Genomic DNA, 27,130 nt, shown 5'->3' with positions numbered 1-27,130 from the left:
ACTCTCCTTATCAGGGGAAATTTTAACAAGACACATACTGCCATGGAGGAACTTCAAAACCCCAGAGGGGTACTGTGCACTCCTCCCGAGGGCATCCAAATGCAATCAGTACCAAAAGCAGAATTTTGAATTCTGCTTATCAAACCACAGCTGTTGATAATTCAATTTCACTGAACAATATTAAAATGCAAACGGTCCACAGGAGCTCAGACTTCCCAAGCAATCAAAGCTAAGCTGACTGTGCAAATCTTTTTTACTCCATGCATTTTTACACATCTACAGTAATTTCTGACAAAGCTTCCATACTTTTTTCTGTATCATTCATAACCACCTTGATTGGAGCTAGGCCAGGAACAGATCCTAGAACCCACCAAAGACACTTCTAAGAATGGATTCCTCAGACCTAATTTTATTTTCTCTTCTTTTTTGGTTAGTTTTGCTACTTGGTCAGGTTTATATGCGCTGAATACATCAAAATGCTGTACATATTCACACTGTCCCATTTTTCAGTCAGAATGCTGCACCTTGCAAACAGTCATGTCAACAAATGCCACACAAACTTTAAAACCAGAAACTACAGCAAAGGATACAAGAAGAATCACGTAAATTAAGACATACGTAAAGGCTGCTTAAAGCACAAACTAAACTGTACTGTAGTACTGCATGAACTGTCCCCTCTCTTAACAGTAGCAGCATAAAACAAAGACTTCTTGTTTTAACTGCAAAGTTATATACAGCGAAAACATGATTAAAGCTGAAAGTACAAGTTCTTTTTCCTTTACGGTTTCAAGAACTACAGATACCTGACACCTGGCAGCATGTACAACAGCACTGACTCACCTGACTAGTCTCTGAAGGAGCTACACACATGCACACCATCATATGCATTTCTGCAAGACTTTTTGCAGGAGCCAAGTTAAGCACATGCAGTGCCTACTTAATGCCACGCTGAAGTATTTAAATAGCGCACATCGACTTAACATTTTCATATAAACAGTAACCATAATATTCTACATATAATTTACCAATCATTACAGACCTCTTTGAACTCTCTGAAACTTGGAATTACACATTTTCAAAGCCTACACAGGCCTGGAAAAGTATTTGTTCAATTTTGCAAGAGCAGGTCAGACTTCCAGAAGAACAGTACATACAGTTCTTCCACTGTCCGCAGTAGAAGCAAAGGGAAAACCAGCTCTAATGTGGTCAGACAAGAGAACGAGTAAAAGAAGTGCCAAATCCCAAACACTTGCAGCAACAGACCTGGGGGAAGGGACTTAAAAGGGAGATCATGAAGAATTTAGGCACTGACCATTAGCAATATATAGCGCAACACAGCCTCCCACATCACAGCCACAGCTAAGCAAAACAAAAAGCAAAGTGGCAGTATGGTAAGTTTGAGCACGGGAGTTAAGCATACCCTAAACAATGAAATAACATCCACCACCTACTGCCTCTGTGTACAGGTCCCTGTGTGTCCTTTGGTCACATCTATCTGACCAGACAGCCTCTCCCCTCCCTCTTTCACTGACAGGCATCTCTCCAAACCAGCTGTGGACAAGATGCGTTACCATCAGTGGCGCACAGACATAAGATCTCAGAAGCATGAAGAAGAACCTCCTCTATAAAACTGATTTGAGAATCACAAATCAAAACAAGTCTGCCGCAGTCAGAGTCACTGTAGCCTTCACCTCATTCCACAAGGATTGCTTCCACACTTAATGCTTGAGCATGACATGCAAACACAATGTTCGCTCTTTAAGTCTTGCCAAAAATCTATGCAAAAATAATTGCATATGCGTGTTTATCCCTGTGTGGAGGATGGGGGTGTGGGGGGGAAGAATCATAATACAGTTTTGTCATAATCAATTTAGATGGCATATGTGATGTGCTGGAATGCAGAAGTACCCAATTTTACTTGACTCTAAATTATCATCTTGACAAAACCCACACATCACAACCCACACACCCAAGTTAGCTGAAAGAAAAATCCCTTTTTACAGACACACATTCAAGCCTCTTTTGGAACCACAGGACCCAAGAAGCCTGCCCACAGACAGTTTTGTTTCTGTACCAGTTGTCAGTTCCGCTTATAAAAGATGGAGACTGGGAATGCTCAGCAGGAGGAATCTTCTGCTGCAACGCAGCAGATCTCTCCATACAGAAATGGCCGCTTATTTCATCTGTCTCGCAATCCCTGATTGGAAAAGAGCAGTTTTCTCAGCAAGGATGCCCAGGGGTTGATTACAATGTGGTGTGTGAAAAAGTCCCATCTGGTTGTCCAAGGGTAGTTTCCAATCATGCTGTGAAGCCAGGTATAAGGCATAGGAAATCAAAAGGCAAATCAAACAAATCCCTCTACAGTGCGTGTGTTGTGAAGGGGGCATAAAATAAATAAAACTGTTGAGAGATTTCTTCTGTTTTTCCCCTAAGATAAGGTACATGCCTTCACGGGGTTCTGTTTTAGAGAGAAGCTGGTAAAAAGGGATCCTTGCTAAAATTCTTGTAGGATCCCGTAATACAGTATCAGTAAGAGAAAAAACAAAAACATGGCTGTTAAAATTAGAACTAGCATATTTCAACGGTTTCTTATTCACATTACAGCAAATATCAAGTTACTACAGCAACTAACTTTTGTTGCTGTTTCAAAATTGTATTTTGAAGCCTTATCTCTTTAGAAAAATTAAGGTCTACTCTTGCTTATAGAAACTCAGGTCCCTCTCACTCACACTACACCACCTGATCTGCGTATTTGTCCTCTTTATCACATAGCTTTTGTAAAAAAATCCCCTAAAATACCTAAAATTTCACTCAAATCCACTTCAGCACTTCTGAAGAATCCTTATCAAAAGGCAAGATGGAGAGAGCACAACAGTTAAAAGATCAAGTAAGACGCGATTCTTTCAACCAAAGCAGACATGAATGTAAAGCAGAGCACAATCCAAAAATACCAGTAGGTAGAAACACCGAAGATGAGTTTTAAAAAAACCCACCAAAAACACCCCCACAAAACCAGAAAAACACACCCAAAACCAAGTCTCCTCCTGCATTCACTTCTGGAACGACCCTGACCATTCTGGAAGAAGATACATAGGAGAACACAGTTTGGAGAAGTAATGCAGATAGATACATGTACACATCAGATTCAGCACTTCTGTGCAAGCGTAAATGAGGGAAGCAGTGTAGTGTCAGCATGCAAAATAACAGCTTCTATTTACAGTGGTCTGCAGCATTCCAAAATAAACCAAATCAACACCTCTGCGAACAATAATGCTTCATTAGGGTTCTTATTCAGCTTTAGCAATGACCAAAAGCAATTCTCTTGGCCATGAAGATTTATCATCCACCCACAACAGGCATCGTACTGTGAACCTCTCAAATTGTGTCGTCTCAGCCTTTTTTAAGACATTTGACTCTCTCAAGGAGTCAAATGCAAAACTTACTGCTTAACATGAATCAGATGCTTTTGTACGTTTTCGTTTGCTCTCCTACGCTCACATGCCAGAAGATTCAAGTGATAGAAATCTGAAAAGAAAAAAGACCCTATAATATGCCATTTTTGACTACAGAGGTTTTAATACAATGATGTTTAGAAGCACTTTAAAGTACTCCATCCTTTTATTAGAGGTCCATAATAGGTAAATATTTTGCCAATAGGTGGCACCAACACTAGTTAAATCAAGCATAAAGAACCTGTCCTGGCTGAGAGACAAGCCTTCCCCTCCAACCCCTCTGGGCACCAACATTAAATGTATATACTTTGGTATCACCAGATAGAATAGTACGTCAGGCAACTGTAGCTTAGATGGGAAGTCATCAGTCTGAAACCTGGTCCTCAGGCTACTCATCCTTTAATAATATCCACCTAATCTTTTTATAAATGAAATATTTTCGGTCAGTTTTAGGGACTTAATTATGTCTTGTCAACCAATAGCAAAGGTACACAAACCTGCTCAGGCATAGTTATTGCTAGTCACGTAGCACAACACTTACTTTGCTTAGATAGTAGCTAAGCACTCACTGCTGCAGAATATTGGCCATGCTGCTGCACTAAGTGCTCCTGACATCTGTTGCTGTACCTTTTTCTATCGAAAACACTGCCGTGGGAAGCTCCCATGCCTCAAACTGATGGAGGCTGAGACTATATCCATGTACATATTATTCTATACTTGTTCTGCTTATAGTCTAAGAGCAGATACCAGGCTCCACAGGCTGCTGGCCAGCCAAAGTTCAGTTGTTCTAGCTGAACACCTAGGCACTGAAGAAGCAGTTACATTTTTAGGTCCCAACTTGACCATCAGAAAAAGGAAATAGCCAGCAGTAAGACTATCTCTCATCAGGCTGGAATCAAAGCTCAGAGATGCCCATGACACAAAAGGCAAGACCTCGTTTACTAGCTGGAAAGGGACGACTGTCGTATACATCAAACACCCAAGCTCACATACATTATGACAGACATGCAGCAGGTACAGGGGGAACATTAAAGAGAGAGAGAATGAGATGGTGCAAACACACTTCCATTTTGCATAAAGCTTACATTTAATTATTCACTATGAAATCCAGCTGTTGCAGAGGTAGCACTACGCTGTGGTATCCAGCAAGGAAAACATCAAAAGGTGGCATAAGGAATATGGTGGTCTGTACTACAAGAGTTCAACAAATCTTTGTATCAGCAGCAAGCGATGCTGGGGTTTTTTGTTAGCTTTGTTTTGTTTTAAGGAAGGTAGCAGAGCTTCTTTCCTTAAACTTTTCTTCCTAAAATTCAGAAACATGTTAGATTCGTTACTGCATTAGGAAAAATGTCTCCGCCTTCTTCAGAAAAAATATGACACAAAGCCGCCTTTAGAACTAGATTTTAAACCTCTACAGTTTTGATAGCCCTCTTAAAGTTTACTGTGTATAGACTGAGTCTGAAAATTATTGGTAGATTAAAACCTTAAGAGGAATGAAACAGATTAGAAAGCTGTGCTAAATTCATGTGACCTGTAATTAACCTTGCATTGTATGCCTCTGTTGGACATACTGTTCCACGTGTCAAGCAAAAAAAAGTCACCTTTTTCTTCAGTAGAATGAATCATTGGCTATTTAATAAATAAAAGGTTTAGCCACAATAGCCTCACTGAGTAATACAGCCAGTGGTGGTAATCGACTCTTAAATGACATAAAAGGCTGTTAATAGGTCTAAACTAATAATGAAAGTTGACACCTTAACACAAAACTTCAGTGCAGCAGCTAGTGGAATATCTGTTGGATATTTTCTAATACAGGTAAAAGTCAAGAGCCCATAAAAATGCAGAACCAACTTCACCACAGAACAAGTGGAACCAGACCTATTTTGGCAGAATAAATAGCAATTATTTTTTTGTATCTGTTCTGCAGTACCAGGCATTTGTAGCTTCAGAAACACATCTCTTCAGGGTTTAGAACCCTGAATAGTTAACTAGATAAACTCAAGTGAGACAGAGGACAGTGAGAAAGTAATTAATTGTAGGAACCCAAACCGTATAAAAATATTTCCCAAATCAATTCTCGTCACAGCAAAGACCAATGGCAGCACAATTGGAAATACAGGCTTCGAAACATTGATTTTTCATAATGTACTGAGTTAACTTCCTTGTTTTCATTTTATTACTTTATGAAACAGACTTTCCATTAAATTAACTTTCATCTGAGAAATATTAATACCTCTTCCTGTAATGTACACTTGAGCAAAACCAGTGCCTTCTTTTCCTTTTGCCTTGGTTTGACACAAGTACTTTATCCTACAGGAATGCACATTTAGCTCTATTTTAGAATGTAAGCAAAAGGCATTTCAGCATATCAGTGTTGACAGCCTTACTTTCAGAAACTTGACCACGGACCCCCAACTCTTCAGACTGCCCAAAGATCATACCATGGCATGTTTATTTTCTGTTTCTGCATTTTTCATTAACACTTGACTGACTTTTAAAAGCTTTCCTTTGTGATACAAGGAGCTTGAAAAGGATTTTATTTTTTTTTTTATACCTGACAAATAGAGATTACATGAGAACCTAAAAGAAAGATCTTTTAGAGTTGTATACAAATTCATTTAAATTGTCTATTGCCTTTGAACTATGCTTTGATATACTTTAAGCATATGTCTATGCAAAAACTTCGTCTGTAATTTTGCCATCAGTATAATCTCCTGAAGATACACCACTGGTTTGCTACATTTGGAGAACCATAAAAAGCAGTACATATAATAAATATAAGTACAAATGTAAAATGCACATGCATTTTAAAAGGCAGACATTGCCAAAACACTGCAGAAGGATTTAAGAGCACTCTGTATTGCAGCACAAAACCATAATACAATGAAGAGTCAAAAATAAAAGCTGACTGACAATTATGCTGTATCATTCCTTCTTCTGTGTTTTGAAAGGATAACAGAGTGAGACTTTGAAGAATGGATTGTATGAAAGAGGAAACAAGATTCTCAGCATACAAATTTGTACTGCCAAAAATCCTTAGCTGCAGCAAGTTCTGAAAATAAATGCATCATAGATATGACCTTTCTCATGATCCATCAGCTTAGATGAAGATGGGGTGGGGGGATAATCACACCATGGGAGTTTCTGGAAGAATCAGACAAATGAAACAGAACTGAAACACCAAAGGCATAGAATTCCTAAAATCTGTCTAAAAATCCCACACACACTGATTGCATATGCATGTCAGGAGTTCAAACAGCTTTTCAAGATAAAAGTAACAGATGTGACTTAACAAAACGGAATCTTACCTTTCTGCCTCTTCACTTGGGGAATATTGCTGATTGTGGTTGCCTGAACTATTTCCACTACAATCTGATACCTAGTTTTAAAAACAGTAGGGAATAAGGGTGAAGAGAAGAGAAAGGAGAGAAGAAAAGACATGTATTAATTTTTCACAACGTGTTCTTCATACAGGACACTTAAGAACTAACAAAACCCAAAGACTTCCACCTCCTCCTCACCTGCAAACAGTCATGTCTCAGAATATCTGCAACCTAAGGGTCGCTGTGCATATGGAGTAGAGTAGGGGGGGAAAAAGATTATCTTGAAACAAAAGGAAAACATCCAACTAACATTAATACTGCTCCCTTCTCTCAATTGCTGGCACTGCACAGCCAGTTAATATCAATGAACGCAATGTGAAGTCATGTTCTTAAACCCAAGTTTTCTGTAGGCAACTAGGATTAGAGTTCAGTTCAAAAGCAAAAAGCTGTCTTTAATGTTATTCTAGCTAATGCACTCAATACATATATGGAGCATATATAAATTAGAAGGAAAAAAAAGTATTCTACTAAAATAAGTTAAAAGTACCACACTCCAGGAATTATTAAAACCTGTTTATCACCGAAAAGTCTATTACACATAATGGAAGATGGCTAATGCAGTTAACGAGCTGAGTTTTAAGTAAAACCAATCTTGTAACTAACAGACACCATTCACTCAGCAAAGAAAACGACTGCCAGTTAAATCTTTCATAAATGTCAAAGTTCTGGTCATAAACACTCAAATTCCTCTCACTGCACTTACTTTGGCACCTATTAATACTAGTAATAAAGCAAGTATTCTAGAGAATTTAACTCATTCCTGTAGGAGTTCCCTAACCTCATCACGTTAACCCCTAGATGAAGGCTGAAGCCTCCTGTACCGTCTGCTTTGTCCATGACTACTAATTCTCTGTTTAAGAAAGGGTCTACGACCCTTAAAATATATTCCTTTTCTTACATGTCTACTTCTTTCACCAACGTTATTCAATTCCCCCCATTCCTCTTGCCTCCTATAACTCTAAGGATTTTGATTGTCGCTGCCTCTTTGTATAGACATACCATTTTACACACACAGCATATGCTCACTTATAACTACACTTTCAGAGTTTATCTTTTTTTTTTCTGCAGTAATCTTTACTCAACTCCCTCAATTACCAAGTTGAAACCTCAGAACCTGCTCGCAATGCTTTACTTTTTCTAAGCCTACTTCCTTTTGCCATTACTCTATCTTGGTTTTTTCCATCTGCCCACCAGTTCTTTCCCAGTCCTTCAGAGGAAGGAGGGCACCAAAGTGAGGGTGGTATTTTTGTGCACAGCAGTCCCACAGTTCATTCCCTGCTCAGACACAGACTTCCCAAATGATTCTGGGCAGCTCACATGGACTTTTGTTGCCTTAGGTTATGTATCTGTAAGTGCGTTATAAACAACACTCATTCACCTCTCTCAGGTGTTGTACGGTAACTGTGAACATTATGATTTTATCAAACAAGGTACAAACAACCAAGTAAATACTGCACATGGAAGGTAGTTTCCAATTTAACCTTGCAACATTTTTCCTTCCAAATTTAATGCCATTTGTTCACATTCATGGTTTTATGTGGTTTTGTTACCGATACTGTAATACAGCATCTCTTTGTTTCCTGTTCCTCATATATTACCTTAAGCAAGGGAGATCCTCCAAGTTACATCCTCCAAAACACTGTTTAGTCTGTTCTTCCTAAGCGCTGTACTCTTGCTGTTTACTACTCAATGAGAGCACTGTACAGCACTGCACCACAGAGACACCACTCTGGCTACACTGCCAGACCACAAACCTTTCTCCTTGAAATCCTGTTCCAAACATTCTAGCTGCTACATATTCTCTGGTGCTGGTAAGTAAACATCTAAGGAAATTTGAAATGTCATGTATTAATTTTATTTTCAATAAGTGAACTGGACCAATCATGGGCTCACATCCATGTAACTTCTTCCCACTCTTACCTCTTCCCTATTCAGTTATATTAATCTCTTTCCCCCATTTCTTAAGTAAAAGATGACACAGAGCCAGTGATAATGTTTCTTACCATGAACTGTGCAGTGACCTTTTGCTGCTATACTAACAAATAACAGAATAAATGTAATACTGATCTTGAAAGTAGAATGAAAACTATCCACCAGTTTATTTCCTTATCACTATTTATTTTCAGCTACGTTAACTCATTACATCTTTTATCTCTAGTCTTCTGACAGAGCAAGTAAATTTGTTTCACATCTGACACTGAAGAATTCATCTTTTCTTTCTTATTTGTAGGAGACTTCGAATTTATCCACGCTAACTTAAATCTGAGGGAAAACGCAGGGGAAATTTCACTGTTTAACTTTTCCTTCTTGAAAGAAACAGGGGCAACATGGTTTTTGTGGAAACTTGATAAAACAGGAATAAAACTGCCTCCCTTCATGACTAGCAACAACACAGGCAAACATTATGAAAAGTGACTTTGAAGGATGTTTATAGATAACCATATAACAGACCCTTCTCTGGAAGCTTTGTTAGTTTGGGGTTTTTCACCCCAAACAAATCCACGTTTTCAGACTGCAAAGGTATGAAAGGGGAAAAAAAAACCAAAACAAAAACCCACAAACAACCAAAAAGCTCCTTGGAAATCAGCAAAATAAGAACAAACATCAGGTCCCCAAATGTCCCCTATAAAAATGAAAGGGATGTTTCCACAAAAAACACGGACAGAAGTACTACTAATAGATACAGTGACCAAACGTTAGAGGCCTGCTATAGATATTAACGAACCTTGAATTCAAAAGTATCTCCAAAATTAATGATAAGTAGTTCCTGCATCATTTAAATAAGTTGTAAAAATAAAATCCATAAAAGCAATGCAAAAAATCAATACGATATTTCTTCTTAAGATACTGCTCCTAAGCAAGGAGAGGGGGAAAAAAAAAAAAGTGTAAAAAATCCTAGTACCATTACTAGCCTTTCAAGGACAGCTGTTTGCAAGGCAGAGAGCTGGCACACCTGCTTACAAGGAGATCCAACATACACAGACTCCCACTCTTTTCTGATTTCCTGGGCAAAAGCAACACACACCCTTCACCCACAGGTTTCCACCGATCCAAGCTGGGGATCTGTCTTTACTTTGTAACAAATACCTGGTTCTAGTCACAAGAAATCCTAGTAAAACTCTGTTAATGAGATCAGCGTGGAAGGATGCCTTAGAGGACTTCTCTCCTGTAATGTCATGTGCATCCATCAAGGAGCACCCAGGAGTCCACGCTTTCTTGACTATGGTCAGTCAAGAGTCTGAAGAAATGTTTACCAGTCCCTCATGGCCTCCCTCATGGAGCAAGGTATTTTATGTTTATTTTAGTAACTAGATAGTAATTAATCTGCAGATAAGAGCATGGCAGGAATGTTTAAAAAAAAAAAAAAAAACCAACACAAACCTAGTTTCCCAGCAACTGTAGTGCCTTGGGATAAATCTCCCTCAAAGCTAAGCCTACACAGAAAATTGTTACTACTTATATCTGTTCTTTACCAAGATGTCACATGGCAATGCTAGAAGTCATAAGAGAAAGCTTAGTGCATGAATGCCATGCACTGGCTTTGAACGGACAGTGAAAAATCATTTCTAAATAAAACCAAGAAAAGGAATTTTTGATAAACAAAATATTATTGCCCAAAATAGCATCTAACTGGAAAACTTGTTTAAGTGCAACATGCCCGTAATTTATTGGTTGTAGGAAGAGAACTGGAAGCATTCTCCCCACTCCTGTCATTCTAACAGATTCTGGGTTTCTCAGTGGTAACTGTACAGTGGCTTGTTTCTTCCTCTTTAATTCCTTCCTTATGGATATTTCCCATGGTTCACTACTGTGAATTACAACCCGAAATACCATTTAGTTTGTTCACCTAAAATATCACTTTTTTTTCCCCCATCCATATATGGATCACTGTTTAGTTTTCATGACATAAACTTGGAAACTTTCACTGGTAAACTATGAAAGCTTCGCAAAATATACTACACAACTTTGAGATGACTGCAGGTTGGTCCATCTCTCTCTAGGTGCACCTACAGTGCTGGAGAACAAACAGAACAGGAATCTCTCCCCCCACAGGGGAACATGTTCTTTAACCACCTTCCCAGGGACCAGCCCTATAGAAACAGAGGAAAGAGCAGCGCTGCCTCTCTTCAAAAACAAGATACATTTTCTCAGACATTTTTCATTCAAATACTGACCAGCTCAACATTTCATTGGGTGTAGAGGAACCCGTTTCAAGATGATGGTAGTTGGACTCCACAGGCTAGGAAGAAAAAACCTAAGTGCAGCCAAACCCACATAATTTCATAAAGCGAATGTGCTAGATGGTATTAAAGAACACAATTTAAAGTGACCTATTAGCTAAAAAGAGAGCACATCGAGCATTAATGTGCCTGAACAACAACAACAGAATAGTTGGGTTTCTTCTGAAACAGATCCATTAGTGTGATTATGCTAATAAATATGTCAATTAGGTTTTAGACAGTCTAATAGAGACTAATTTCTGCTCTCAGGAAAGGCACACTGGCCCAGAGTAAAGAGCAAATTTTAAAGCAGATGAACAATAAGTAGCCAGGCAACAGAATCATTTCACCATCACCCAAATGTATTTTCCAATCTCAGAAACGCAAGTGGTTTCAGATTCAAAAAGAAGAGTCAGAGAAAGTAAGATGTTACTTATGCAGCCCACATACTCCACCCTGCTAAACCATCACTTGGCCTGATCAAGTCAAGTCTAATAAAAGGCGTGGGTCACAACAGATAACAGTGCAGCGAAGGAGATCAATGTGCTTGTGTCTTTCAGATGCTGCTGCAGCCATTTAGGAAGAGAGAGAGCTGACCTGCAACAATAACTGAAGGGAGTCAGCAAAGAGGGAAAAATACCAGTTCTAGTTGGTCACAACAGGTTAGGACAAACACTCTAGAAATGGCTTCAACAGTCCCTCCAAAGCTTTGATGCAGCTCAACAAAACCAACTCACGGTCATCTAAGGAGATGCAGCAGTATGTCTGCTCCCTTCTTCCCAGTCAATTGTTCCTTATCCTTTCACTTCCATCAGAAATCTGAGGAGAAATAGCTCATCTAGGTAAGGCAAGCATAAACATCTTCTACTTGGGTAAGCAGGCTGGAGATGCAAGTGGTATCTCACGATGAAAGATGGAAGGAGAGAGATGAAATTTTTCGAGGGTGGGGAGTTAGTAAGAAAGTGGGCAGGTGCTATTATAAAACAGGACATTGAACAAGCCCATGATACGTAGGAGCTTCGATGCTGGGGTTTTTTTGGTCTTTAAGGAATTCTTCAGAGTTCATTAACATGTTAAGAAGGATGCAACTGGGAAACCCCTCCCCTGCAACAGTACAGAAAAACCTCAGATCCAGTGGTAAAATGTGCTGAACTTGAACTGTAGAAGAATGAAGCTGGGTTAATTACCATGGATAATCTACAACTGTGGCTGGCTTCAGGGGCAGCGGGTTGGCCGATGTAGATAAGGTGCAGGTGTGGCTGGTTCTGTTAAGGGGTTGGGCAGCCGATGAAGAGAGAGCAGCCAAGGAAGACAGAGGAGGAAGAAGCAGAGAGAAGGGAGAGAGTGTGGGCCCTGGGTGAGGAGAGACCAGGAGAAGGCAGCAGAGGGACTGTCGTGAAGAGTATGTTGGTATGAGATGGTAAAAAGACCTTGTTGCAGCCGGCTAGTTTGAAGAGTGCTGCGACATCGAACCCCTCTTTCCACGTCACAGAAACACAGCAAGCTGCTCTGAATAGCCAGTGTCCATAGGATCACTATGGCTCACAGCCACCAGATCACCATGGCCAGCCATACTCCATAAAGATAATCAGGAGATAACAACCCACCAGTGGGAATTCAACATGTTATTTCATCGAACTCCACCGAGGCAAGCTGTAAAGAAGGGTCCAGTATGCCTTTCAACAGGACAGTTATCTCCAGTATACTACCAAGCAGAATTTTCTAACATTTTCTGCCACCAAGCTAAAATACTGACTACATCAGAGATTTAACCACTGTTGCGGCTTATCATCCTTACTGTCTCTGCTTCGTCAAAAGAAAAAGAAATCTGAAGTTGAATTTAAAAAGAGAAATCACCATTCATTCAAATCTCAGTAACGGGCTGGCAAAAGAAGCATGTTTGGTTTTGAATGAGCTACAGTGAAACATTAAATACCTCAGTTGTTTCAGGAACTCAACATCGGAGCTGCTGTTAATGAGCTTGATGAACTCCTCATAAGAAGGAGCATATGTGTAGTCTTTCTTTTGATGCTCATTCATCTGTTCTCTGTACTCCAGCTGGCTGAGCAGCATTCGGTTAATATAATCTGGATCACTCAGCAGTTCCACCACTGGTTTCAGTACTGGAGAGGAAAAATATTTTAAAACAAAATCCTTATGCTGAAGAACAACTGCTGTCCTTTAAAAGAAAATTGCAGATAAAAGGCATGAATAAATATGCAAGCTGATAAACATCTAAAACCAGTTGTCTGGACTGCATGGTACATTTGAGCTTGCATGTACCTTCTTGATAAAACTGTTTATTCTGTTACACAAATAGATTTAAGTTGACAGAGTTCTACTGAGAAAATTCCCATTGTTTTTCTTTCTGCTGTGCCTTGAAGGCTATAACATTACAGCCGCTATAAACGAAAATTAAAAGTAAACTGAATCGCGTAATATACTTTAGTCTTCCTAATTTCTGAATTTGACTTCAGTGACATAAAGAATGACTAGTGTATTTGTAATCAGATTGAAGTGTAGTTGATAAATTAAAAAGCAGAACAGAAACCCCTTAGTTAAAAAACCCACACTGGCTAAATCCAAGTCTAAAAAAAAAAAATTATCAAATCTAGTATCATGATTCAGTTATAATCACCTCCTTAAGTCTATGGATTCTTGGTATCTGAACAAAATATAAAAGGCCAGAATTATTCATATAATCACTAAACAATGCCACAGAAGACTGAAAAAGTGTTCTTCTATGTTAAAAATAGGAAAACTGAACAGATAAATTGTGTTTTATCCTGCAAGGTGCTAGACAGCCTGGCATCAAGAGCCAGGTAAGTATATGCTTGATTTTGAGAATATTAAGTGTCCTACTGGTTATCACAGAAATTAAGTTTCAGAATTTAAAAGCAAAGTATCAAGACTTTAACATAACGAAGTCTGTAATTACTACTATTGTACAGGTGCAAATGGTTAATCATCTCTGATCTTTGATCTACCTTTTGTTGCAAGTATTTCTGCAAGGACTATGCGCAAGCTGACAGACTGGACATCCTTTGAGGGTAGGAGACAATACACCAGAATTTGAGAATATTTTTGCAGGAATCTTACTTCTTCATCAGAGCTCCTCAAGCACGGATGCAGCAAAAAAGGTCTCGGTGGTTCTTCCTGCCTAAGTGTGGTGGGGAGAAAGAAAGGAAAAAAAGAGAGAACTTACACACCACTTGCATCATGTTTAGTTGCTAATTGATAAAATATCCAAGTAACATTATCAGATATGTAACTTCAGTCAAGAAACACTTTAACGCATGTATACTTTTCAAAGCTTGCTGATTTTTCTGCATGATGTTAAGATACTTTTCCAAATTCCTTTGTCCTGTCAATGTTTTCACCTGCCAAAATACCATATTTTCAAACTGCATCAAAAAGCAACAGCCTAGCAAGTAGGAGGAAAAGTTTCTCTGAATAAAAAGCCCAATTGTTCCATCACTGAACTTAGTGAAATTTTGTCCAGTTTTTCAGACAAGACAAACTTAGCAAATACATTCTTGTAGAGCAAACTATTTATAAACCTGAACCTTGCAGAGGATTTGGGATCATACCCGGTTTGAGAAACAGGTCTACCTGTTAAGACACTGAAGCTACCACCTTTCCTTTGTTACTGGCAAATAAATCTCCCAGCAAGTAACTGGCCTGTTTGACATGAATTTTCCTGTAACAGGAGTTTCCAACTTGCCACCTGCAGCCTACATCAGATTAGTCTGTGCAAGTTGCCTATAAAATAACAAACTTGGCGTTACCAGCCATCTACACTGCAAGTAGAAAACCAATTCAGAAAAAGATTTCAAAAACCCACCCACAGATTTAGAAAGAGGGTGGAATCATGATGACAAACAGAGGAAGGTGAACTGACTCCCAAAGTGTAAAGAAATCTGGCTACCAAGTCCCTTCAGTAGCTCAGCAAGTGAGAACAGACCACACTGTTACCAGTATCAGTGGGGTATACAAAGCACGAAACTGGAAAGCGAGAAACTGCAGGGGCTCAGAGTGTGCGTGCAAACCTACCTTTGGGGCAATATCCCTGCGGGCAGCATGCTCACCCCACGGTGGGCGAGAGGCCCTGCACTTTAGGCTCTGCTCTGTCGGATAGGTTTGAACCTGCATCTTCCAAGTGCCATCCCGAGTCACCTCTTGATCAAATGACAGATTTGGTGACTCATCTCTTGGCCAAATCAAGTAACAAGACTTGCTTGGATCCAAGCATCTCAGGCATGCAGAGATCACAGAGCCATTCAGAGAAGAAACAAGAGAACTTGCCTCAAGCTGAGTCCTTTGATCAGCAGGCTGAAGCTGGAATATGCTTATGTTTTATACTAATAAATCACCACAGATTAAAGAACAAGTAACTAGGGAACAAAGTCACATCCTAAATGTTTTAGAGTGAGGGTCCCATCCTGTCTGCCTTCCGTGTCCTTGCCTTTGGCTAATTCCGATTCAGTTTCAAGAGGAGCAGGAGAATACACTAAGCCAGAATTGCTCTCAGCCTGCAGCAGAAGGCATTCACCATCATCCACTCACTAACCGTAATGGTTATGCAAGCTGGATACTAATGGATGGAAGAAATTCAAAATTTCTTGCTGGTTTCACTTTGCACTTAGTGAAAGAATTAGGCTCCTAACTTAAAGGAAGTACATCAGGCCTGGAATTAGAACAGGTATAACGTGCTATACTATGTATTATACAAACATATTCCCCTTCCTGCCACTGAACAGGCAAATGGGTCCTCCTTGCTCCTAGCAATCACAGTAGGCGCATTTTGGGAAGATGGCAAGACAGAGTCTTTCAGAACTAACAGCAAAGGGATGGTTGTAAAGCACTGGGTGGGACATGCACAGCAATGTGCTGCTGGATGAGCAAGCTCATGATAGTACAGCCTGTGTTGTTTGCAAGCTCCCCATGCAAACCTCCCCCACCTTGATTTTGTGCCCAGTACCAACCAGGTTCATCTCCTTGCAGGTGCCAAAGGCTTTCTGGACTTCTCAGAACATGTTTGACTGGACCTGCCAAGGGAACTCCTCAGTGCAGGTCACAGCAGGACCTTTTCTTTATACAGAAACAGGTGCAGAAGCAGAGACAAGGTGCCCTAGCAGCTGTTTCACGGCCATGTGCCTGATGTGCTCCAGTCACAGATTTACAGTTTAACAGCAAGGTGAGCATGACAGTGGTTACAGCAAGACAGAAGCAGTGTCACCTGAGAGGCACAACAGCAATTTCCAAGGCAGCCAGGACTAGTTTTCAGTAGAAGGCTCTAAGCTGTTAACAAAGGCTCAGGTCTGTCACATCTCACACCAGTGCCTCCTCCCATTGTCCGTAACATCTGCTTCATTCCCAGAGATGGACACTGCTGTCCTGGCTAGAGTCAACTGAATGTTACTCAGAGAGCTGCTCCAAGCAGTCTCTACATGAAAAAGCGACCAAGAACTATATACAGTCAAAGTAAAAGCTTTCAGTTACGCACTGCTACGTGGCCACTAGTGACAGGCAGCATTGTGTAACAACTCATATTTGCTAGTCAGTCCAGGAGGGAGTAAATATGTTGGAATAGTAACAACACTCTAATAACTCTAATTCTGTTCTAGTAATACAAGTAGTTTGCCTCAAGGTGACAAAAATTTTAATTAATTTTCAGAACAACAAGAATGCAAAGATAACATTTGGTTTCAATTTGACTGAAGCCTCTTATTCAATCCCAAATCCAACGTGGATCACGGAGGGGGTTTCAATTGTTACAAGTAAGACAAATTTCAAAACAAGCCCCTTGGAACAGCTTGGATGCAAATACTCCATTCTTCTGAGGAGCACTGGTTTATGAAGATGATGTGTTGTCTTCACTATCAACCAGCACAGGTGGTGCAGCTGACTGAGCTCAGAAAGCTGTTTATCATGTTCTGGTAGGATCTTTTCTCTCTGGCAGTTGAATACCTAGCTATTTCACTCAGTACATTTCCATTCCTCATGCATACTCCAGACATATCCTAAAGCCCTCTCTACACTGCATCAAACATTCCTCATCACATGCTTTCCCTAAAAGGCATTCATTATTTATCCAAAACCAGACACGTCCCAGGCGGACTACTGGCAGACAGGAAGTCTTAGTTGTTTACGTACTTACGTGAAAGTTGTTACGTACCTCTTACTAGGAAGCAAAGGCTTCCTTTTCTGGACAGGCTGGTCCACCCAAAGTCTGCCATTTAGAAACACAGCTAGAAGCATACCCAAAATTCTGGCAAACAGGATGACTTACACCGAACATCAGGTGGCTATCAGCAAACTAACCTAACAACTTGGTCACGTGTATTAACAACACTAAAAGCAAGATTTTTTTTCCCCCCCGTGAACACAAACACACCATCGTTTTTCAATGCTCTTCCCTTATTTGTGGGACATACTGCATAGTTATTAGATCAAGCTATACTTTCACAACATGTGCAAAGCAGAAAACAGAACTGTAACACACATAAAATTTCTCAACTGAGATGAATCGTCTTTGCCTCCCTACAAGTCTCTGGAGGAATGCTGGTCTGTTTGTGACTGCAAACACCCTGGAGCATTAACTGCACTTATACTATCATCCATGCAAGAGAAGTCCTTTCTCAGAATTTCTGTCTCCCCATTGTACAAATTCATTCCCAGTCAATACCCAAGACATACAGCTTGGCTGAGTTGTACCTATGCCAGGACTTTTCTGATACACAATCAGCAGAACACAAACAGAAAGTGGAACAGAATAAACAAGCAGAAAGGCAAATATTTGATTCTTACCCTCCTGATCTAATGTGTTCCTGCCCACAGGAATGCAAGGGGGGCGTGGAGTTGCATACTCTCCAATTGACAGGCCATTTAAGAAGAGTTTTAATTTTTTCTCCATTACCTAAGAATACATGACTCCCTAGAAAAGGGGTTATTTCCATTGTTTTCCTAGCTAAACAGTACCTACAGTGTGATCTAAAAAGCAGAAGGGAAAGCGCAATACCCCACCAGATTTTTATGAAAAAAAAAAAAACCAAAACCCAAAAAAACCACAACCAAAAACCAGAGAAACAAGGTCTTCAGGAAATTTAACTCTAATCAAGCCTTGCATATCAATGCCAAACAGTTGTGTCAACGAATCCTGCAGTTTTCATTGCTGTTTGGGCAAGAGAAATAAAGGGGAGACTGAAAGCAGGCAAGGGAGCTTGGGGGAAGGCTTAACAGCTACAAAATAAACCAGTATGCCAGTGGTAAAACAGAAAAGACATCTGGGCTTATATCCTCCTTTGCATTTATACATGAAGCATTACAGTTCTATTTGCCTCAATGTAATCACTGATCAGCTTGCAGGGAAAACGTACTGCGCATCAACAGAAGGTCTGCCCAGAAAAAGCATCCCTTGTAACTCGGGCTTCCCCTTCACTGATATCTATTAAAAAAAAAAAAAAAAGGAGCTGTGAGTAATCACGGAAGTATTAATACCACCACTCAGCTACCAAACCGTGTCCACTTACTCTCCTGGAACAGAAGCAATGGTGTTCTGATCAGGCATATTGTTAAGGCTTGATATAAAACCTCAGTCTTCAACTCTGTCAGAATGGGATCAAGAAAAAAGGAAGGCGCTGTTCATTTAGCACAGACCAAGAGGAAAAGCAGAAACCTAACTGCAGTCTGCATGCATGTACACAAAGCAGAGTGCTGCTACACAACTCCAGTGTCAATAAAGATATTAAGCCCCATTAAATAACCTGAATAGTAACAAAGGCATTATTTCTCTTCCTATTCAATTTTGAACATGTTATTAGAAATGTGTGGTTGGATTTTCCAAACACAAGGTCACTTAGTAATCACAGAAAACTCTTAAGTAAAACTGTGTGCAGATATTTTTAGAGAGCTTTGAAAGCCCTGCCAATTATCCATAAACTGTGAGCACAACTGTGTGCAGTGAACTAATATAAATGTGGCACTCTAGCAAACAGTTCCAAAACAGGCATGATACAGGCTTTGTAAACCAGGCTCATTTAATCTCTTTAGGCAATAGAAAAATAATGGCAAGTGGCAACTTAATTCATTTGTGTCTTCTTGAACAATCAATACCAAAGTAATAGTGACATATATTGGTGTATCAAGATGCAGGTGTCTTCAGTGATTTAAAACAGTAGACAGAACCCATGCTTCACACAGCATGCTTACAGGTCATATCCCTCTTCACTCTGCCATGAGCTACAAAGCCAGGCTTAACCCTGTGTAAGTTCCTTTTCTGTAATTTTCATTTTATGAAATCTTTAAGCCTGCTCTGAATTTTTAACGCTATCTATTGCTATTTCATAGTGCTAGAAAACAAAGGGGTTTCCTTCAGTTACCCCCTAAACCAGTGGAAGATCGGGCAGCGGTCTGTGAATATAGATCCATAGGCGGGGTCTAACAAAGCTAATTCCTTTGTACCACGTCTGTTCCAAGCAGTACTTTTCTTTGGGACTAAACTGACACCTGCTTTAACTGTCCCGTGCTCTGAAATTGTTTTGTGCAATAACTGATTGTGTGTGCCCCTAAACATCATTACTAAGACTTTACCCTGTTGCAAACCTGCGAGTTCATCCAACACTTTATAAAGAAAAGCACAACAGTAGATTTACTGTGGTATTGCTGAAGCAGTTAAAACAGTTACAACCAGTGTTACAGAAGTAACATAATTTCCTTCCTATGCTATAACTAAGCAACTCTGAGCCACTATCAATACCTCTGGACAACAGTTCCCCACTTCTCAGGGCTGCAGGACCCACTGCAGTTCTTAATACTGGACTATCATCCACAACTGGGCTTCCAGGTTTCGCAATACAGAGACCTCATGGAAATCTCTATCTAGGATCTACTCTAGATACCCACAGTTTTAATAAGGACCACCTGGTAACTGCCTATATTGTAAAGATTCATTTTAAAGACTGTCATTGTAAAAACAGTCAGAAGTATTAAAAAAACTCCTGGTATTTGTGGTTGGGTTTATGCCCCTGATGTGAAGCATTGTTTTTATTTTGTATAGTCTCAGCCCTCAAGATGGCATGGAAAAGCTTAAAAATGAATCTGAAAAGGGGTGAAAAAAGTTAAAAGCCAACCCCAAAGTTATCACTGTCCATGCAACTTGGGATTTTGCAGCTTTGGGGTTGGCAGCACCACTGGTTCAAGGACAGGAAACCCCAAAATAAAGACAATGATTAGGAAACATGCATGATCAGGAACTTAGTGTTGACAAACTAGATAAATCCATGTGCTTTGAAAATAGGAAGCAAGCAAATAAATACTAAAAACAAAAACCCACCCCAAACCCCAAGGAGTCTGTAAAAAAATTAGTAACTATACAAGAAATTACGTAAGGGTCTTTTTTCTTTAAATAAATAATCGCAAAATGTTCCATTCAGCCTTGTTATTTCTTTATTTAGTCTTTCAAGAGACAGTCTTGCAGAGTTACATTTAAGTATCAATCAGTGCAATTGTGAGCTGAAGCACACATACAACTCTAAATGACTTTCATCAGTACATTCAACACCACGTGTTCATTAAACTGATTCTGAGAACAGAACCACATGCAGCCTGCACTTCTGCACCTGTATCACCCTCACTCAGATCTCTAAGCTTCTTGACAATGCAGAATGACAACTGCTTGATCTATTTGAGTTTTCTAAGAAATACTTACAAGTCAACATCATAAACACACCTAAAAAAAGTACCTACTAAAAAAAACCCCGCATCCTCTGAAAACAGACCACCACACCAAACCCAAAAAGCACAACAAAGAATAAAGACAAAGCCAACACCAAAATTTCCACAGCTGTCATTTTTATCAACATACAGCAGCAAGCTTTATAAATCACTTTAACTAATATTTACTGTGAAGATAACCATATCATTTATACGCGTCAGTTACCTCTTTCAGGAAAGAGCATCTGACATGTCATATCGACAACAGACTCCAAGAATTCATGAATGGCTTACAAGCTGTGGTATGATCGTATCAGCACCAGGAGGTCCTAAAGCTTATTGTGGTGTCTAGGTCATACTCAATCATCAACAGGAAACACAAACTTTTCACACCAAAGCTTGAAGGCAGTGGTGAGCTTTAGACCTGGTGCTACCCATGAGTTAACTTTAATAACGTGGGCAGACCTTGGCTGTTCATGACTATTTTGTTCTCAGCACTTTCATACAGCTGCTCCCACTGCAACAAACCTCCACAATTTCAGACGAAACCTCTTATTACTCCTTTCCAGAGACTGGGTGTGATAAGCAGTTCTTGGTATTCCTGGTTTGTGGGTGGCAAATGAAATTACAGAAGAAAAACAAGAACTGTGGGAGGTGTTTAGTAGCTATCTTGACAACTTGGATGCATCTCTAGGATTAACCAAGTTAAATCTCAAATGTTTAAATTCCCTTTGCATCAACCTGCTCTTGATCAGTTTGTGATGGCAGCACCTTTTATTTCTTAGTATCATATCACGCTACATATTGTAATCACAAAAAATACCACCTTTATGTATCCTATACATGCAAAGGTGTTCACATGGGCCAAGAAAAGAGAGTTGTCTTCTCTCCTTACCGTGGCAGTAATACATAAAAAACCAAAAGGAATATTATCAAAACATGTACAACATGAACTTAAATCCCCAAATCATTCGTCACAGTGATCACTCAAATAGCAATTTTCCCACAGCACTTCCCCTCTCACATTTTTCAAGAGCTTTCAGCCCTTGAATCGGGGTTCTACATCAGTGCTGAGAGTAGCCTACAGCCCTCAAGCATTCATTTTGTTAACTCATGACTTATGCTGCAAGTCCAGAAACACCCACACAAACACTTCTTGAGCATCCCATCAGATGTCATGTAGCAGTCAAGTTGCCAGAAGCAGCCTGCAACACCACATATCTGTATTTGCATAAAACAATTTTTTCTCTGCCTTTAGGATCAAGATGTCCCAGGTATAGGTTAAAAGACAAACATAAAACACTCCCAAACAAATGATTTAGGGGGTTGGGAACCAGTAGCACAGTGACCTCTTCTCACTGAGATTTGTTCAAAAAGCGCTGCTTGTCAGGTGGTTCAAGAAAAGGCAAACTCTCTTCAAATCTTATTTGCCTACACTGCAGTTTAGAGACCACCAGCACAGCGTGTTATTTATTAAATGTTACTGGTTCTGTAGTACTATTTGATGTGGTTATTCTTGGCCTACAATAAGCGTAAGTGAACTTCCTCTTCCTCTCATGTGAATGCTTTACAGAAAGACACTATTTGTTTTCACTTTGCCAAGACCTTCCAATACTGACAGTGCAATTCATCCAGAGGAATAGCTGCCTCTTGCTTTCAACATACATATGTTACCACAGTAAGACTACATTCCCAGGCTCAGGTAATTCTAGCCCCCAAGAAAGTATACTACCACCACAGACAACATTGAACCCGCATACCAACAAGGATGTTTCCAGCATTATACACCACTTTACTCAGCTTGCTTATATTCTGCTTAAAGTAGCCAAGGAAAGACACTTGAATGAACTATAAAGAACTGAAGGGATAAAAGCTGCTACAAAGTAAGAATGGCCAAATACTGTCCTCTCTACCCTGCAGGATGCACTTGGCTAATCCTGTTATAAACGCATTCCTGATTCCGTGCAACGTAGGGGAAACAAGCAGTGGCTTCCATCAATAAATCCAAGGGTGATTTTTCTTCTATCTCTCAAACTAGCTAACACTGGAAATAGGAAAGTATCACATTCCATTTCTATGCTGAGCAAATATTAGGAATGAAATGGTTTCCTATGTAAAATACTCTGAATTGCCACAAATTTTAAGTGAAAAGTGACAGGATCCTTTGGAGCACCAAGTGGAACTCAAGGTACACCCCAGGAAAGCATATAAGCTGAAAAACTTCAGAAAGATGAAAAACTGTCTTGCCTACAGCTTACGCGGCTCTGTATTACCTCGGACCGTTGTGCTCATGGCTAGAGGAGTGTCTCTACCCTTATTTCACTCTGTAGAAGTGTCTGTCAGGCACAGGAAAGACAGTCACCGTTGAAGAAAGCCAGGAGAGAGAATAAAGAAAGGAGAAACAGACTTAACACTGCCAGGCTTCTCTCTCCTAATTCCCTGCTCTCCTCTTCTCATACTCTCCCTCATTCAGAGAAGTATTTTTCCTCATCTGTTGGTCTCTGCTGGCCTTTACCTTGAGCGTTTACTACTAAGCAGAGCCTCACAATGATTGAGATAAGCCAGAAGGAATGCAAGAGCAAAGGGAAGGACTGTAATACCATTCCTTTTTCTGAAAGGTTGCACAACCTACTTCCATCTTCTCAGACACTCTGATCTATCAGATATCACAGGTCCAAGTTAGTCAGTGAAGCAGAAAAGTAAAAGGATTTCTGGGGCTGACATGCATCCAATGACAAAACACGTGAACTTTACACTGGAAAAAGACATGTCTGTGTTCCTGTGCACAGAAGGTTCCTTTCCATTACTTTAGTGGATTTATCTGTTGTCATACAGGAAAACCAAGACCAAGTGACTTATGAGGCACACCCTCCAGAGATGGTACGAGAGGTATTTCAAATTTCAAAAGCCCAGGTAACAGACAAAATGCCCTTCGCTGTCACACTGCAGTAAAAACTCAGCACAGGAAACAAGATGCAGTGCTCCAGCAGGCATCACAACAGGAAAGACACCTTGCTCCAATTACAGTCTCTGTTCCACTGTATTTACCATCCAAAACTAACTGGATTCATTATTAGAGACACAGAGAGGAAACACATGAATGCCAATTTAAATTTACTAGTGTTTTTAAAATACTGACAGAAAGCAAAGATAGATCAAGAAGATCTGTGTCCCCTACCTTAGGAAAAAGAATTTTCTGTGTTTGAATTGTGGCAGTTGTGTTTTCACCTGGCAGGCAGCTAAACACCACGCAGCTATTGCTCACTCCCTTCCAGTGGGATGGGGGAAAGAATTGGAAAAAGGTAAAATTTGTGGGTTGAGATAAAGAGAGTTTAACAGGACAGAAAAGGAAGAAAATAATAACAACAATGCAGAATTACAATACATAAAACAAGCGATGCACAATGCAATTGGTCACCACTCACCAACTGATGTCCAGCCAGTTCCTGAGCAGCGGCCCCTGGCCAGCTTTCTCCCTAGTTTACATGCTAAGCGTGATGTCACACGGCACGGAATATCCTTTTAGCCAGTTTGGGTCAGCTGTCCTGGCTATGCTCTCTCCCAGCTTTTTGTGCCCACCTGCTCACCGCTGGCCCCCACCCCCCCCAGCCTCCTCACAGGCAGGGCAAGGCGAAAAGGATCCTTGACTTAGTGTTAACACTACTTGGCAAGAACTAAAACATCAGTGTGTCATCAACATTATTCTCATCCTAAAACCAAAACACAGCACTATACCAGCTACTAAGAATAAAATTAACTATCCCAGCCAAAAGCAGGACAGCAAAATAGAAATTAATTGAAGGCTTTCCAAGAAACTATCTTCCAAGCTAGAAGTGACTGACTTCGTAGTTCTCAGCCTACAGCTTAAAACGTCAGGAGGTTCTAGCACAGCAAAATCCATAGCAGTAGGCCATTTAGCGTAAAACTCAATTATTCTTAAACCCACAAAATCCCTTAAAAAGAAAACAGTATCAGCTGCGCTTCCAGGCTTATTACACGCATGCTCAGATCACCTAGCAGTACAAATTCAGACTGTAGCATATGAGCACAATGTCACATTTCTGCTGACTTTGCCACAGTACATATACAGCATTTAAGCCCTCTCTCCATCTGCCAAGAAAAAGCAAGTCCTGTGCAGTTTCCATAAAGCTTCCCAGACTTTTTGAGAAAGTCTGGATGAGCAGCATGAGGATATACCAGTGCTTCACATCCTGCATCATGCAGCACCATGCCCCTGATCTGCTCTCGGGCACCTTAAAACCAGACCTTCCCCCTTATGAATTCACAGCCTTGCAGTATGTGAAAAAACAGTCAATGGATCCTATTTCAACCTATACAAAGTCTGCAGTTACAGCTGTGGGGTTTGTTGGGGTTTTTTAACCCATTATCTTGATAGGATGTTTTTCATTACCACATTAATGCAGCCTGCCTTACCCAGCATTGACTAAGGTGCATTTACCATTCCAAAGTGATAAAGTTAATTGGAAAATACCCAAGAGAATTTATTTTAGCTCTATATAGTGGAAGTAACAATCCAACAAAAACCTAAACGAAGTGGTCATATTTCTCAGTAGAGAAGGAACCACATCAAGAGTCAGTATTAATAATAATTAATAACTCTGGAATTACACGTCTGTGGCCCCAGCTTCAAACAAGAAAACAATACTTTTTTTAAGTGTAAATCCTCATCCTTTAACTGTTCAAATCAAACTCTTACCAAAAGCAAGCTCTTTACTGCAATAAAGGGCAAGTGTAAGCACAATGCTTAAAAATCGGGGAGCACACTTAGGAGCTTTACCTGACAGAGAGTTCTATCACATTCCAGAGCCGAAGGAAAGCACTATCTGGAATCCAATGCAAGATCTGCTGCAATGTGCATACACCTTAATTTTTTTTCTTTTCTCGAATGTAAATCACCCTTTAGGTGTTTTTTGGTCTTTATTTCCTACACATCAGCCTACATAAAGCTGGCGTCTACCACAGATACATTAACCCTATCTTCTGCTCCAGAACAGAAAGAAGCATGTATGGCAACACACAAGACTAGTCACCGACAGAAAAATGTTGATGTTTTTCCTCTGAAGGGGTATTAAAAATGTGGATTTAACTATACGCAAAACAACTTCATAGCCTAAAATGTATAGTTTAAATCTGAATGACCAAAGCATATTTCAATTAGGATAACTGAAACACAGTAAGTGCAGACATAAGCCCAAATTTCATGCACAATTACACAAATCGTGCATTCAGATGTGGGAACTGCATAGGCTAAGAATTCCTATGTGCAATTACAATTTGGGTTCAACTCTAGTATTTTAGTGGACAGTGGACCTTTTTAAGTGGACAGAGAGCCTTGCCAAAAAGGAAATGCATAGAATTTGCAAGATAACAAAAATCCAGCCAACAAGATTTCCAGTAGAAAAATCTTGTTACTGCAGGACAGGCCACTTACAGAAGCCACAAGGCTTTGCTTTCTGGGGCTGAAGAAATGCAACACTGAATGGAATTAGCTCTGGTGCTATTTTGGGGAAGGTGCAAATAACTTACTTTCTTGTCTGTTGACTGCTCTGACAGTGCCTCTCCTTTCCCTTACAGGTTCACACTACTTGCAGGAACTGCTCACACAGCCCACCTCCTACCGTGAGCAAAGGACTCAAGGATAAAACAAACAGCAGTGAATCCGAACTCTGAGAAAAAGGTGGACAAGTGTTTCCTTCCACAGATCTTATAGATGCACTGAAGTCTGCTTGATCTGTAAAACCTAATCTGTAATAAACTTGAACCATTTTCTTTACCGGTTGCCTACAAAAGCATTACACTCTTCATTACTTTGATGTAGCACATCTGAAAGTAAAAAGAGAAACAGAAAATGCCAATGAAATGCAGAGTTTTGTTTTTACCTGGTATTGGCTCCTTTAAGGTCACAGAAGTGTGAGAATAAAGCTTTCACTACATCACTGCAAACAACTTTAACTACATCAATGTGACTCAGCCTCTGTCGCAGCTGCTTGGCAATCTCCCAGAAATCTTCAGATAGCAGCTGGTACAGCTGTCCTTCATCTCTGCTGAGTTGCCCATACCAGGACAGGATATAATCTCTATAGCTGTAGTCAAACACTGAAAGGAGAAACAAAACATTGAATAGCAAACATTGCAAAAGGGGAAGGCACATCAAGAAAGAAAAAGCTTCAACCTCCACCCTCCTCCTCAAAAATTAGATGGGTAATATGTTACTTATCTTCTTCTTTGGGTTTAAATTCTTGCCAAAGAAAGTAGGGTTGGCGAAGTTACAGAAACACACACCTAACAGGTTACTGGAGGTCACTTTGCAAAGCAAAGCTTGTAAGTGGATTTGCTCAGT

General features: G+C 40.0%; 1 protein-coding gene across 2 annotated transcripts in view; it reads right to left on the bottom strand.

The window, feature by feature from the left end:
- SNX25 (sorting nexin 25) overlaps positions 1 to 27,130 on the bottom strand; it is an 88,145-nt gene that overhangs the window by 38,893 nt on the left and 22,122 nt on the right. For both annotated transcript variants that reach the window (XM_055711187.1, XM_055711195.1), the window contains 4 exons: positions 26,670 to 26,886; positions 14,043 to 14,215; positions 12,992 to 13,178; positions 6,761 to 6,831 (listed from right to left, as the gene is read on the bottom strand). In XM_055711187.1, the coding sequence (XP_055567162.1) occupies positions 6,761 to 6,831; positions 12,992 to 13,178; positions 14,043 to 14,215; positions 26,670 to 26,886 (648 nt within the window). The remainder of the gene's footprint in view (positions 1 to 6,760; positions 6,832 to 12,991; positions 13,179 to 14,042; positions 14,216 to 26,669; positions 26,887 to 27,130) is intronic.

Source organism: Falco cherrug, chromosome 1, assembly GCF_023634085.1.
Source record: "Falco cherrug isolate bFalChe1 chromosome 1, bFalChe1.pri, whole genome shotgun sequence".
NCBI lineage: Eukaryota > Metazoa > Chordata > Aves > Falconiformes > Falconidae > Falco > Falco cherrug.
The sequence above is the reverse complement of the archived record's forward strand: the minus strand, read 5'-3'. Positions and strand labels throughout refer to the sequence as shown.